Source organism: Leuresthes tenuis, unplaced genomic scaffold (assembly GCF_036924035.1).
Source record: "Leuresthes tenuis unplaced genomic scaffold, fLeuTen1.0.hap1 SCAF_9, whole genome shotgun sequence".
Lineage (NCBI taxonomy): Eukaryota > Metazoa > Chordata > Actinopteri > Atheriniformes > Atherinopsidae > Leuresthes > Leuresthes tenuis.
The window spans coordinates 15,588,483-15,603,808 of record NW_027325363.1 but is presented as its reverse complement, the minus strand read 5'-3'; the positions used below and the strand labels follow the sequence as shown (position 1 = coordinate 15,603,808).

Sequence of the window (15,326 nt, the reverse complement as noted above, 5' to 3'; positions counted from 1 at the left end):
AGGTTTCCCCTTTGTTTTACAGATTTTTTTCCAAGGCTACATTTGCTTCAGAAAAGTAATGTGCAAACAATGACAGCCTGTCATAGGAAAAATATTATGCATACACACACATATGCTTTGAGAATGGTAAACTCCTCCTTTTTTCCAAATTTGGCAGACTTACACTCAGATCCTTAAGTAAATATGCTTTTTTATGCGTTACTCTTTCCCATTGCTGTCCCTCCCACCTTTAACTTTTGGCTGTTTTTATTGCATCCTTTATTCATGTTAACGAACTGTGTCACATGTGATATTGAGCGAAATTTACCGAATCTTGCCTCTTTTTTTCTTTTTCCAATCAGTGGAGGACAAATTTCATGTCTTTGATCCTGATGGATTATCAAACAGCTTTCATTTCAATGCAGTGGTTTTGCATTGAAGATGTGGATATAGTTATATTAAAACTGTATCTTCACGCATTTTCCAAGCATGCTCTGTGGATTCAGAGAATTGATCTGAAATGCATGAGGACAGCAGTGAAATTTTCATTTGACGTAAGAAACCAAGTATAAGTGATTATAAGACCAGTTTATAGAAATACCTCTATTGAGTTTCCAAAGACAAGCAGGTAACCATGGAAGGGATAATATGCACATCATGATAGATACAATTTCATAAAATCACCTGTTACCAAAGATTCACGTTTTATTCATTTTGTTGCTGGTACAAAGGTTGTCTACATAACTTTTACAGCATGGTTTTATTACAGGAGAGTACTTAACCTTTGCACTTGTTTCTCTAGTTTATCAGGTAGGTTTTGGATGTTCAGCCTAAAAACTTTTGTTGCAGCCAAGTACAAACTGCTAAAATAACAACAGGAGGAGCAGCACTAGTTTTTGTTGTCTTGGTAAAATTGCAAGAGGTTGCTGGATTTTGGTGTGTTATTACTGTTAAGTACGTCCTGTTACCAACTGCTGAGGCGGAAAAAAGGCTTAAACTGAGTTTTCTTAATTCACAGAGAGACACAAACATGTGAACTCATGTTTACCTGAACCTTTGAGATAAAACAAAATGTCATTCATATCATCTGCAAGAGTTTAACTTTAGGGATAAATAATGTAACAATGTGCTAAAAATGCTGCATGAAACTGCACGCTGTTCTGACTAAATAGAAATCATTTAAATCAGGCCTGCTCAGACAAACTGCAGGACAATAAGAGCTGAACAGTTGTTTAAATGATCCATTTTACTCCATGTTGATAAGAAACGGGCTGATTTTGGATGTTAAACGCGCGTGTGGTGACAGTGGGACGGACATGGATCAATCATTTTTATCAATAATGTGATGAAAGCCAGAGGCAGTCTGATGAAAATGAAATGAAACAGGGATGTATGCTGAGCTCAGATCAAGCCCCACATACAGCGAAGCTGATTTGATCGTTTTTCATGTAACAGAATAATAAAGGCCCGAAGAGACCCCAAAAGACATGCAGCCATAGACATCCAGAAGTTTGTGACGATAAGAAAGAGAAAGTTTCTGAATTAATGTTTTCGAAACAACTAGCGTGACTACAGCTTCTAAAACTAAAAAAAACAAAATGTTTTCACTGAGAGAATACAATGATACATGACATGATAAAAGGTGATGAAATGGTAATGGCCTCGGTGGAGGTGTCGATTCCAGTGAAAAACCACACAAGGTAAAATCTTGTCAAACCAGATCAACCTTAAAGATTGGAAGTGATAACAAGTCTAATTTAATAACGTTGGTTCAAGAGGGCTGACATCAGAAAAAGGTGACCTTTCATATTTCCTTTCATAGGACATTTCATATTTCCGAAACTGCATGTAAAGTTTATATTGACATAATAAACATAAACATAAAAGCACAGCCTATTGCTCCTTTAATTTCATATTTGCACATCATCTTTCTAATTGTGTCTTCATTTCTTCATGAGGCTCTCACACTTTCCCGCACTGTCATAAAAATGTATTTCTCAATTTCCACACAACTGCTCCCCACCTCTGATCTATTACAGTAACATTTTGGCTTGATATCTGTCTCTGTAAAGCACTCTGAATCACCTTGTTGTTGTGCTATACAAATAAACTTGCCTCGCCTTGCTTTGATTTCTCTGAGCCAATAAGCTCTTGGCCCACATGATTTAAATAGAAATGTGATTCTCTGCCTTGCAGACTGGGATTTGTACAACCCTGTTCCTCCACATCTTTTCCTCACCTGGACTCCTACAGAGCAAAACAAACTCATTAAATAAAAAGTTATTGGCAACTGAATGACCAAATTATAATCCAGGTGGTGACTTTTTGCCAAGCAGTACATCTGTTACCACATTCGTTAATAGTAACCTATTGGCCTACACATCCATATGTTTGATGACCCCACTTGTTTGAAGTCAGCTATATATCATAAAAAGTTTCAATTAGAGCTAATACTGAAACTGGTAATGATGATCACATTACAGTACTATAGTTATACAGTACTATCGACATGCGCTGCTTTACTCCTTTCTCTGTGACAGTCGGCTAATTTCACACGTAGTTTGCTACTGATAGTTTTGTGCAACATGGCTGGATATTTATCAGATTTTGACGACGTGGACGACAACTTTGAGTACGATGGACATCCTTACCGAAGTGAATGAGCTGTGCTGCAGCGGCGGGCGTCGATGACGTCATCCCAGTAGACAAGTGTGTAGAAAGCCCCCTATAAGCCCCCTGAGAGCCGCCAATAACAACAACATTGCAGCTATGAACTAACAGTGCAATAGTACGCGTTCATTCATTCATTCATCAAAGTATTGGTGAAATAAAGACAGATAATGCCTTATTTAGCGGCTGCAACGTCTATGCCCCCGTTCACTCCGTTATATGGATCTCGAGGAATGTAAATATCTTCCGAAGGACGCCGACTTTTACCAAACTGCTCTCGTGAGTAGATGAACATATTTCATGCCAGTCATGCCATGTCTAGGTTTAAAAATACCGGAGTTCCCTTTAACTTTATAGTGTTGGTTTGATGCGAGCAGCCAAATGGGCCCAGTGTTTTGATGACAGAAAATAATGTGGTTATTGTTGGAATTCATCCTGAACACCTCATGTTATTGTGGGAACATATCCAAAAGGAGCGCCGACTTGATGGTAAAGCAATAAAACCAAAGATTAATTGGGGCCTACAGTCGCACTTGGGAGCTTGTGAACATTAAGAATACTGAATATGACTTAAAACAGGACCCTGTGATGTCTCCTCACAGCTTCCTCACACCATCCAAAAACATGCACGTCAGGTTAATTAATGGTTCTACACTGACCCAAGGAGCATGCATGGTTTTTGCCTTTTGTGTTGGCCCTGTGGACTGGCAATCGAGCACCTGATAGATCTATCACCAAGCCTCTCACCTGACAGGCTCCAGGTTAACTGGTTTAAAGACTTTGGTGAGAATCTTTACAGATACAAAGAAGCAAAGTAAACTCCAAACACATACACAAAATATACTATAAAACACTGCAAGATCTGTTGCCTGTTAGTTGAGCGTTCAAATGGAGTTGGAAATCATACAGATAGCTATTTTAATATTGGGTGAAGGTCAATATGAAAGTTCTCAAACAACATTTAGATCATGATGCAAATCAATATTAAACCAAATTTTAAGAAAAAAAAATAAAGATAAACATTTGCTCTGTTTCACCTTTAAGAAAACCTTATACCAATTAACAGGATGTGGTCAAATGTAACGTTGACGTTTGTGGTTAGCAGGCAAACTTTTAGACATATTCAACCTGTGTGAATATATTTAGGAGTGGTAATAGTTGACTGCATGCTGCTGGAGGATGGATCGATAAACTGGTACCTGTTGCGACCAGCTTGGTCTACAAAAAGAATTAAAGTGTAGTTCGCCCCTTCGTCCAGAAGAGGGAGCTGCCTGTTTGCTTTATTGTGCGACTTCCTTCCTTTGGCTGAGCTAGCAGATAAGTTACCTTCTGCTTATTTCAGCTAAAAGAAACGCCACACAGCTTTAGCACATTTCCCTCATAGCTTTGTAGCTATGATTACAAGGTCACCAGATACTTCATGAATACATAGTTTCAGGCACGGTCGGTTTCGACATGGACGAGTCGGACACCGCAGCGATCCTTCCCGGAGATGTCCTCAGCGCCGCTTCAACGGACGACCAACGGTCCGATACAATCGGCCACAAAGAGGAGGCTGATGTGCCGACCACCAGGGCTGCACGACCGTGTTTAACGTGCACACAGCTGGTGTCCGTGGAGCCGGTGCTCTTTCTCTCCATGTTCTCTCTGGCCCTCCAGGCCCCCCTGTCTACCCAGTATCTGTGGGACCGCATCAGCGAGGACCTCGGCTACAACGGCTCCAAAAGGTCGGACTGCGGCAACAGCTCAGTGCCCCCCGACCCTCTGCAGAAGGTAGTCAACCAAAGCCCTTTTTAACGGTGTCATAAAATACGAATTGTCAGGGTGACCCGAAAGTTAACTTGTGTAGGTCGGGGAAAAAAAAAAAAAGTTGCGGAATTGCCCTTTAGTTTGTGAACCGTTACTGGTAAATGCTCGTTAAATGTTCAAATTTGACATATGGCTGGAAACGTGAAAATTTCGCAACGCGAGCTTTAAACCTTGTAAACTTTCAGGGTCAGGTGGAGCTGATTACCTTAATTACTGCTTTGTTATTAGTGTCCTGAAGCGCTTCCTGTGGCCCAGCAGGTGCCACACCTGGACCACGGTCCTGAAGTCCAGCCTTCAGGCGTTTATTCTTTACAGAGTTATAGTTTCTGCTGTGAAACAAGGTCTGGAAGTTGCTGCGGACAGTAGCGACACCTTGAGAAAAGGTGTCAAGTTTCAAAAGTATATTGTTTGCATTTTTAAAAAAACAATCCTGTTGTACATTATTGGCAACTAAAACTAATATGTGAGCATTACAGTAGCATAAAAAGTAAAAGAATATATGAAATATTCTGACAGAGTGAAGCGCTACAATAAATAAACATAGAAAACATGAATCTGTTTTTTTTTTTTTACTATTTACATTTAGGTTTTCTCTAAGAGATAGTTCAAAGATCCTGGATCATCTGTGCTTGAACAGCACATGCAGTGTTTTTTTTTTTTGCTTTTTTAGAAAAGTAACAAGAACAATCACGAGATAAGATTTAAATAGTCGCTGTGGCGACCTGAAGCCGTCCAACAAAGAGGAACAACTGTCACAAGTTGAAACTAAGCAAGAGGAATATGATGAGCTTTCACTATTTAATCAGGACCACCAGAAGTGGTGTTTACAGCAACTAATTGGGCTAATTAAGGGCTCCACCTGTTCACTCTGCTGTTTACGCTGATCTTTTTCAGGAGGTGGAGGCCTTGACGGCCCACTGGAACCTGTACATCAGTCTGGGAGGATTTTCTGTGGGACTGCTGGTGGTGCCTCTGCTGGGCTCGTGGAGCGACCTCGCAGGTCGCCGGCTCGTCCTCATCATCCCCAACATTGGGCTGGCCCTGCAGGTAGGGGTCTACCTTGTGGTGATGTATTTCAGGCTGCCAGTGGTCTACTTTCTTGTGGGCAGGCTGCTTAGTGGCCTCTCGGGTGATTTTAATGCCATCCTGGCTGGCTGCTTTGCATACGTGGCTGATGTCAGTGATAGGAGGTCCCGCACCTTCAGAGTGGCAGTCTTGGAGGCTTGCCTGGGCGTTTCAGGGATGCTAGCCAGCATCATTGGAGGCCAGTGGCGGCGGGCACAAGGGTAAGAAACGACTTTGCTCAAAAAATAACATTTTTTGCCATCTCAGTTTTAAAAAATCTTTAATTCTTTTGTTTTTTTACAGTTACATCAACCCTTTCTGGCTGGCCCTGGCCACCAACTTGGCCTCAGCTCTGTACGCTTACCTGTTTGTCCATGAGTCCGTCCTCCCAGACCCAAGTGCTAAGCTCCTCACCACACGCCACCATAAAGCTGTCTGGCGCCTCTACTCAACAGGAGGCAGCAGCAGCAGCGAAAGTGGTAGCGGAAGATTTCACAGACGCAAGCTGTGGCTGTACACGCTGTGCTTCTTTCTGGTGGTGATGGTTCACTTCGGCAGCAGGGAGCTGTATGTGTTGTACGAGCTCAGCTCGCCACTGTGCTGGGGGTCGGCCCTCATTGGCTATGGATCGGCAGCTCAGCACTTGGCCTACCTGAGCAGTCTGCTGGGCCTGAAGATCATGCAGCGCTGCCTGGAGGACTCGTGGGTGGCTCTTGTGGGTCTGGCCTCAAATATAAGTGGGCTGGTGGTGTTTTCTGTGGCGGATAGCACCCAGCTTATGTTCACGGGTGAGAGGCTCGAGAGCGTGTTTGTAACTTTTCAGTGTTTTGGTAACGGCTTGTAGAAATGTGTTCTTGAAATGACTTCATTCTTTAAAACTAAGTCTGGATTATAAAGGTAGAATTGTTACTGTGAGCCTTTATGTTAAGCAAAATGCTATTTTTGTTGTAGAAATAGTATAGTACCATAATTATCGATTTAATGTAATTATAATGGAGTTTAGTGTCTCCTTCTTAATTCCTTCACCACCCTGTAAGTTTTTACTGTGAGTTCCAGGCTACGACCTGAAATTTATATTTCAGAAAACATCGTCAGATTCACTTAGTAACAGCAACTGTAAGTCTGTAAAGCCAAACAGAACGACCATCAGCTCTATACACTGCAGTCTTCATTGTTATTATTACTTCTACCTAATATCAAAACATTAAATCAGATTACTTGTTCTGGAAATTCCCAACAGCAAGTCCACCAGATTAGTTGAAAGAGAAACGAAGCAAACCAACATTACGCCCTCTCTTTGTCATACATGTACAAGGCAGCCTCCTCAGACAACGTGCCAGCCAGTACAAGGAGGAGGTTAACTGAGCCGGTGCTGTCATGTCCACATGTCTGCAAAGTGATAGACTGAACAGATGTTGTGTCTGTTGACTTCAAGCCAGTAAAAAAAAAAAAAAAAAAAAACTCATTACAGTCTCTGTTTGTTGTCCCGGGGAAAGATTTTAATAATTAACAAGCATGTAATTGTGGCAACTGATGTGCTCTTTTACAGTTGGATTTACAAAATTCTAAGAGTTCCATTGATTCGTTATTATTTCAGTGATGCTGAACAATGTTGTTGTGCAAATCTGTTAATTTTTCTGTCCAGGTTATGGTCTGTGTTTCCTCTTCATGGCTTCAACTCCCGTGCTCAGGTCAAAGCTGTCCAAGTTGGTGGACCCATCAGAGCAAGGTCAGCTTCTGATTGTGCGCAAAGGCTGTGAAAAACTGAGGGCTTTAGGGCTCCCGGGTGCTTCAAAGATCAGGGGAAGCAATAATATATTATATTATTGTTGCACAGCCAGCAGCACAAAACTGTCATCAAACACATGCAAACAATGTTGCCACACAGTAATTTAGCAAATAGCCTTTTGGAGGCTATGAATTTAAAGTGGCATACACTGAGAGTTTTATTTAGGAAACCAACAGCAATCGGCACACATCTGGAACTGAGAGCATGCTCAGTGCGTCAGCTGTGCAGGGACAGAACGGCAGTGCAGTTTGATCTGAACACATGGTCTTTGTCACATGGCACAGCTTGTGGCCCACAGGTTGTATACTTAGCTGTGCGTGTATGTGCTTTTCCCAGGTGCGCTATTTGCCTCCGTTGCCTGTGTGGAGAGCTTGTGTTTTCTGGTGGGCAGTAGCCTCTTCAACTCCCTCTACCCCGCCACCCTTCACTTCATGAGGGGCTTCCCCTTCCTCCTTGCTGCCATCATCCTCCTCATCCCCGCAGGAATAATTGGGTGAGTTTGCTTTTTTTTCTCGTCAGCTGTTCCGTTTTATTTGCAGTAAACATCCAGGCGATGAAATGTTGGTGATATTTCATGTTTGTTTTTCCAGAACTCTGCAATGTTTGGATCAGAGGTTAGACCACAGAGAGTCCACAGGATCGTGACCAGAGCAGGATCCCAGTAGAGGTTTAACGTTCATCCTGCTGTCAGTCAGTTGTAACAACACCAAAGACATTGAGGAACAGCCTCCTGATAGACTTTACTGTGAAACATCTTCTGTCTATGTGAAAATGGAGGTTTCGACAAACGTTAACTAGCCGTAACAGAGCTGGACATTCGACTTTTATGTTCGCATTCACACAAATGGCACGATGAACAAGACGCACTGTGATTTTATTTTGAGATGCATCATGTGTCCCTTATATTTCTATTCTAATCTATTGAATTTGGTAGATGTAATGGTACACCATACGCTGCTAAATATAAGATTTTTTTATTTTTTTAAACAGTGGGTTTAAAAACATATTTAAAGGGGAACTCTGGTATATTTAGACCTTATTTCTGGCATGAAATACGTTTATCTACTCACCGAGAACAGTCTGGCAAAAGTCGGCGTCCTTCGGAAGCTATTTAGAAAACTCGCGATCGGCGTATATCCATATAATGGAGTTCCCCTTTAAATTCTGTGCAATGTTGTTTTTACTAGATCATTCATTCATTCATTCATTGTATTTCATTCACCTGAAACAGGTGTAGTTCCTGATTACTGCAGTAATCCTCCAGGGTGACAACCAGAATACACTTGATATTTGCTGGGGACGTAAAACTCTCAGCAAATTGTTTCTTGTAAAAAACAATATCTAAAACCTGTACCATGTCAATAAATACTTCCATGTAAACCAAAGTATTGGAAGAGTTGGATTTTCCTGTTTGTCACTTAAACGTATTGCACGATGCACTTCGTTAAAATGTCACACGAAGTATTCAGCTTTGTGTGCCACAGGATTTTTCATCCTTTTTTCATCTAATGAAGAGCTTCATCAAGAAAAGGGATGAAAATAAGTGAAGGTATTGGCCCGCCCTCATTTGCATCCTGGATCACAGGCCCAGAGGGTAGTAAAGAGGAAGGCAGGCCCACTGAAAGGGACTTTTACCTCAGGAAAAACCCTCCTTTTGGTGGTTTGGTGGCTTTCTTCATTAAAGAACGTGTGTATTTGCAGGGACCTATACAACTGTGTATTCACTATAAAGGATAGACTGGCAGAGTCTAAAGCCCAGTCCAGCCATCAATTCCATCAACTCCTTACAGAACACAGGGAAAAATAAATTCCCTATACTTTAATATTTAAACAAGCCGCCAGCCTCGCAGTACTCTGGTGGAGACCGTTCACTGAGGAAACAAAAGCAGACAGTCGGTTTTAAAATACTGTGAATTAATCTGCATGAGGATCATTGTTGTTACTGGGTGGCAGTTTGGTATATCAGGTGGTCAAGGCCATCCTTCACAGGTACTGTGGAACAAAGATGACCACTAGAAGTGTCTATTCTTTGTCTCAGCCGTGCAATCGTCTTAAGTTTGAAAAGTCTGATTTGTTCCTGTTTGATGAAATGTGTCTCACTGAAATGATGAAAAATCTTTTTGGTTTCAGGTTAGCAGTGTTAGAAAGAAAGTGTTCTGTGTTGCACAATTGTACTTTTTTTAAACAGTATTTACTCATTTGAGCACTGAAAGAGGCACTGAATACCACATGGTCATTTTTCACTGTCTCTACACGATTCGCTGCTTTAATTGGGGATGGCTCATCTTTTCCTGGGCAGGATGACATCATATTCACTCTTCTTTTGCTTTTACAGACTAAGAATAGAAAACAGCAACATCAGAGATCTGATTCAGTCCATTTATTTTACAGCATACGGGTTAAACAAAAGATAACTGCATGTACAGCAACTTTGGTTGAGACTGATTATCTAGTTGATGCTTCAGGAATTGCCAGTGAGGATTTTGCTGGAGCGCCGGTGACGGCTGGTTCAGTCACAGTTATTTACCTGAGATACAGAAGGCGTATACTGAGCCTGGTTACACATATACAGCAGAATGTGGGCACTAACATTAAAGGCTTACAGTTAACTATTTACAATCAGAAAATCCCTTTTCAATGGCATTTGTTGTTTAAGGATTAAATCTATTAACCAAGCATTTGTGTGAGCATGTAATCAAACCATCATTCGCTTCAAGTGCATTTGGGCGGAGCGGGGAAAGGCTGACAGACCGTCCTCTGTGGGACGTGGAAGTTGGGCATCAGGAATAGTCTTTATAGCTTCATTCATTTCTTCTTCTGCCCTTTGGAGCCGTCTGGGCCATCAATTAGGTCTTGGTGTCCTTTCAGAAAGCGGAGGATCTTCTCAATGGTGGCTTCCTGATATTCATGAGACCATCTGCGTGAAGAGGCAGCAAACACTAACCGATGTTACTCATATGCGGTTATATCACAAATCTGCCAAACACCTAATGCACCGATAAAATATTCATGATAGAATTACGTGGCTGTGAGAGATTAATGATAGTAGTGTGAACGGAGACTGCGTTGTCATTGCACAGTGGAAAGGATCACCGCTCGTGATTAAGATAAAGGCGCAATGGTCCTTATCAGACCATCCTAAGTACAGCTGAGTGTACAGATACTCACTTGATGCCATTGAAGTTAAGAATAGGTCTCATGTCGTCAGGTAGTGACATGGGGTCAGGCCACATGAAGTTATCCGTGACAGGAACTATGTTCTTTTTGCCAGCCAGGGCCGTGACTATTTCCTGCAAAATAAAGAATATTCTCCTCAACTTTGTGAAAAGTGTTAAGTCTGAAGATGCAAAACCAATAACGACTGAAATCATCTCGAGAGCGCAACGTCTTGTGATCCTTGTTTTAGCCCCAGCACGTCCGTGACCTTGACCGCACCGCCGTTAACGGCTAGAAGGACGATGGCCGTGAGGTACAAAGTAGGACAGGATTTCAGAAAACACCAGGACATTTTAGAAAATGCAGCAAAACAAAAACGCATGTCCCAAAACAACAAAATGTCACAGAAAACAGTGCACAAATCATATCAATTTATGTTATTTTCCCCAACAACAACATAACAAATAAAACACAGAAAGCACATGATCAAAACAGAGCAGCATCCCAGAGAAAGCTTTTATTTTGAACTTTTTCAGGCTGTTGTGATTTCGCTTTTGTCTACGTTTTTCAAACTGTAGCTAACGAACCATCTGAATGTGCAGGGCCCTTATTTAGCCAACCAATCAGCTCTTATGTAGAACATCCAAGTCACCTAACCTGCCCAGAGTGGAAATCCTCTCACCTTATGCACCCAGTCCTTCATGGCGGTGTCACCCATGCACTTGTCCAGCGCGTTGGCGGACAGGACCAGGATGAAGTTGCGGGCCCTCTGCACGCTCTGAATGAGTTTGTCCTCAAATTTACCGGCCTCCAGCTTCTCCACGTCGATGAAGACGCTGTATCCTCTAACCTGCAGGTGCACCTTCAAAAGACTGAGGAAAGATTGACAAATATCACCTTTTGTTTCTTTTTTTTTCCATCTAAACACTTGACACGTGACTCCTTTTTTTTTTTTTAAAAAAGCAATAAACTCTATGATCCAGTTTTCTCTCCTTCTCAGTCCTGACCTGGCCAGCTGGGAGCCGGTGGTCCGACGGTAGCTGATGAAGACATCGGGCCCCGGAGGCTGGGCATCTGTCTGACATGGCTTTAACGGCTTGCGGCTGGAAGACAGTATCTTTGCTCTGTGGACCCCGTTGTCTACGTGACAGTCGTGCTGGAGCTGCTGATCAGTCAGGTTCTGGACATTTTTGCGGTCCACTCCTGACTGGACCATGCCAAAGGTGTACTGGCGGAACCGAGGATCCACCTCGGCTAACCAGTCGGCCATGTTGTTGGGGTCACATGTGGAGTAGTTGGCGTAAGTTTTCAGCACACGTAGGTCTCTCAGAAACCTGGACGATGACATAAACCAAAGGGTCAGCGTCACACTGCCTCAGACTTGTGTTTTGAAAGTTTTTTTTTTCCAATCACTTGCCTCTTGCGGGTGAGGCCTGCCGCCATGCCCAAATCGGAGCTCAGATCTTGATCTGTGATGTTCAGCAAGAGGTCTCCATCCACCTGAAGCTCCTATAAAATAAGACACATCGATGAAAAACCAACATCTAACTATTATGAGCTCATACTTCTGTGGTTTAGACACTCGTTCACGTTTTACTCGCCTGGAAACGGTCGCAGTAGGCACTGAAGCCAATCTGCTGCAGCCACCTCTGCACCTCGCAGGTTTTCCAGTTGGGCACACATGACAGGATCCGTTTCGGCACTTCCTCTCCCATCATGCTCAGCGCCCGCTTGGCCAGGGCACAGGCTGTCCCATTGCTGGAGTACATGACGATTCTTTTTAGGCTTTGCACTGCACCAATCTCTTGAAATATCTTGAAAGGAGAACAAATTATGAGTAGCAGCAAAGCATCTACAGAGGTATAAAATTTGAGTTCTGTGGCAGGGGGCTGGTGAGGGTACCTTAGTGTTGCGCTGACGAGACTTGATACTGGTCTCAACACAAAGATAAAAGGCTGCAATGCACTTTCCCTCCACTCTTGTGCCATCCAGTAAGGGCAAGAGGTGCTGCAGGTCAGACGCCGTCCTCCCCTGCATGCAGTCTGCACTGTCCAATAAACTGCGCGCAAAGTCATCTGGATCCAAAGATGCGATGAACGGTTCCACCAGCTCCAGGGTTCCAGACTTCACCACCTCTTTCTCGATTTCTCGATTTGCAGCTAACACGGTCACAGCCAGGCAGGCGTGGAAGCGAATGAGCTCATCTTCTTTGGAGAAGGCCAGAGGGAAAAGCCACTCGGCCGCCTGCTTCTCGATCATCAACCGCTGGCAGCGGTGGCCTCCATACATGGCACAGTTGGCCAGGGCCACAGCGCAGTGACGCAGCACAGTTGGGTCTGTCCCTCGACACCAGAAGAGGAGGGCGTCCAGGGCGCCGTTAGAGATGAGGTGGACCGACGTCTCCTCTGTGTGTTTGAACATGTGCTCCAAGATGCCAGAAACACTGCGAGCCAGCTGGGCGTCTTCCTGCTGTCGAGTCAGGTTGAGGATGACCCCCAGACCAATGCGTGCAACGTAGTCCCTGCCAACAGAGGTTTGTGGCATGATAACAATCCCATTTAAGACAAATGTGCTCAGTTGTGCTGAAAACACTAGTTTAGGAATTTGGAATCAATAGAAATTAACAGCAGCTATTCAAGTTACATGTTAAGCATAAATGCAAAAACTTCACTTTTCTCAGCTTCTCAAACCGACTACTTTTCTACTTCATTTTACTATAAATCCAAAGGCCTGTAGTTTTGGTTGAGTCAAACAAGTGTTTTTTGAGTTGGGTGTTTTTCACAATGTTAAAGCTTTTATGAGTTAAACTGTTCAACAATGACACAAATATGCCCAAACGTTAACTAGCCGTAACAGAGCTGGACATAGAAATATACAGTATTACAAGTACAAGACTGCTTCAATAATGTTGAGGTCTGGGCTCTGGGGGGGATTTATCCCCCCTGTTGCCATTGATTTTCAGTCCACTTTTTGATTCATTTGGCATACCCTCAGCCTTTTTCTCCCCCTTTCCCTTCCTTAAATATAGCTTGACAGCCACTCTTCCATGAAGAATATTTCTGAGAAAGACTTTGAAAAACCTTCAGAAAGCCTAGATAACTGTTAGTTCTTTATCATGGCAGACGGCTTTATCACGGCCACAAGAATGTCTGGCTTCAAATTATAAAGATATGGGGATGGCTCAAGAGATTTTGCATAGTACTATGTATCATTCTTTTACAAGACAGTGAAAACAGCCTTCCAACATCTTAATAACTTGCTTCCAATAGCGTTGTTTCCATTGCTCTCTCTGTCTTAATGTGACGCAATCTCGGCTGAAACTGAACAGAAAATCTTCCAAATGGAAACATGCTTTTGTTGCATAAGTGTTCAAACCAATACTACATAGAGAGAGTACCTGTTCTCTGAGATCAGTATCTGCTCCAGAAGTTTTGCAGACTCATAGATGATCTCCACAGCAGGTGTCTGTTGGAGCTGAAGCAGCAGCTCCAGGCCTCCATCCAGCCGGATCCTGTTGCAGATCTCCTCGGCCACTTGACGGCCTACTGTAGGCAAAACCCAAGCCTCCTCCACCAGCTGATAGATTTCCGCGACGGCACTGCGGGTTTCGTCTGAATCCGAGCTTTCGTTTGCCGACTTCAGCCTCCTGACGGCGGAGCGCAGGGCGGGGAGGGAGGTGTCCAAAACCGCCTGGACGTCGGCGTTGATACCCGGAGAGACCGCCTTGGGGTCGCTTCCGGAGCCGCTCCTCCCTCTCTGCAGCCGGCTGACATATTCCGGGACAGTGAGTCTGTCTGAGCTGAACATGATGGAGAGATGTCGATAGATCCTGAACAGGAAGAGCGTCAGGGAAAAGAGCATCTACCGGCAGAGCGTCAGCGGATGCGTCCTGGCCTGCAGCGCTGGAGGGTGTTTGTTTTGACCCGTAATGCGGTCTGCTGTCCGCCTTGTAAACAGACCCTGCTTTTGCAGATATACCAAAGATTCCGCTGCAAATCAAAAGTGACAGATTTCACCAAATTGCATCAGCCCAATCTGGTTGTCATCATAAGCAGATTTTACTCTCAGCTCTGGCTCCAGATCTGCTTCTTTGTCTCCTTCATCTTCATCATATCTTCAAAAGTATTTTTTTTCCCCTACAGAAAGAAACAATTCCGGGCAAAGCACTTCACAATAAATGCCTACAGTGAGCAACTCTCCTTACCGATGAGGGAAATCAACTCTTGTCTGTTTCTTCATTCGTTGAGGTTTTGCAGACAAAGGACTGTGGTTGTCTCTTCTCCAGATAACCGCTGCTCTGAAACGCCTCGATTTCACACATCAGGAGCACACATTTCTCTCCTGTAGCTCCAGATCGCATCCTTCGTTTAGCATCCTCCGGCTGCTTATGTCCTCTTCACCGCCGACCGCCCTCCGGATATTGCCGCGGGATTCACAGGAACAGAGGCGCTCATTCTCCGTCCCCCTCCTCTCCCCCTTCCTCTCCCCCCTCATCACAGCCGGTGACAAACATGCGCATCAAGGCTGTCTGTACAGGAGAATGTAAACACCACGGGCCCTCTGCTGGAAGAACCTCTGAGCTTCACAAATCTTAGGATATTTATTGTTGATTCATCAGCAGATTGTCTTGGAGGTCATGTGTAGAATCTACCAGTATTATGTGGTTATTAATTTTCTTTTAAAAAAAACCCCACAAACATTCACTTTGACTTTTATTGAATTGAACCTAAGAGATGTTGTTTATTTCTCGTCATTTGCTAACGTTCATCCATTTTTTCAATACACTCATGCGACACAGTTGGGCCAGTTTAAGGCCGTGTCGTTTGCACAGTCGCCTCACAGCGAGAGGGGTCCTGGT

At 43.5% G+C, this 15,326-nt stretch overlaps 2 protein-coding genes across 2 annotated transcripts; one reads left to right on the top strand and one right to left on the bottom strand.

Moving 5' to 3' along the window:
• The first annotated feature begins 3,946 nt into the window (after window positions 1-3,946).
• On the top strand, window positions 3,947-8,697 carry slc46a1 (solute carrier family 46 member 1). Its single transcript, XM_072392536.1, has 6 exons — window positions 3,947-4,422; window positions 5,353-5,744; window positions 5,827-6,311; window positions 7,169-7,252; window positions 7,649-7,805; window positions 7,903-8,697. Exons 1-6 carry the CDS (start codon window positions 4,105-4,107, stop codon window positions 7,955-7,957), a joined length of 1,491 nt encoding a protein of 496 aa, XP_072248637.1. The 5' UTR covers window positions 3,947-4,104; the 3' UTR covers window positions 7,958-8,697.
• A 980-nt stretch (window positions 8,698-9,677) lies between these two features.
• sarm1 (sterile alpha and TIR motif containing 1) lies at window positions 9,678-14,931 on the bottom strand. The gene is made up of 9 exons (XM_072392535.1): window positions 14,673-14,931; window positions 13,866-14,457; window positions 12,371-12,989; window positions 12,070-12,282; window positions 11,886-11,977; window positions 11,476-11,802; window positions 11,151-11,340; window positions 10,481-10,602; window positions 9,678-10,229 (listed from the first exon to the last, which is right to left on the bottom strand). The coding sequence occupies exons 2-9, from the start codon at window positions 14,327-14,329 to the stop codon at window positions 10,118-10,120; spliced, it is 2,139 nt and encodes a 712-aa protein (XP_072248636.1). The 5' UTR covers window positions 14,330-14,457; window positions 14,673-14,931; the 3' UTR covers window positions 9,678-10,117.
• Window positions 14,932-15,326: the final 395 nt, after the last annotated feature.

Excerpts from the sequence above, each read along its gene's own strand:
- slc46a1 (XM_072392536.1), top strand. The coding sequence starts at position 4,105 with ATGGACGAGTCGGACACCGCAGCGATCCTTCCCGGAGATGTCCTCAGC. Across the intron at positions 5,745-5,826 it reads CAGTGGCGGCGGGCACAAGG|TTACATCAACCCTTTCTGGC; the intron begins GTAAGAAACGAC and ends GTTTTTTTACAG. Across the intron at positions 7,253-7,648 it reads GGTGGACCCATCAGAGCAAG|GTGCGCTATTTGCCTCCGTT; the intron begins GTCAGCTTCTGA and ends TGCTTTTCCCAG.
- sarm1 (XM_072392535.1), bottom strand. The coding sequence starts at position 14,329 with ATGCTCTTTTCCCTGACGCTCTTCCTGTTCAGGATCTATCGACATCTC. Across the intron at positions 12,283-12,370 it reads CTCGTCAGCGCAACACTAAG|ATATTTCAAGAGATTGGTGC; the intron begins GTACCCTCACCA and ends TCTCCTTTCAAG. Across the intron at positions 11,341-11,475 it reads ACCGGCTCCCAGCTGGCCAG|TCTTTTGAAGGTGCACCTGC; the intron begins GTCAGGACTGAG and ends ATCTTTCCTCAG.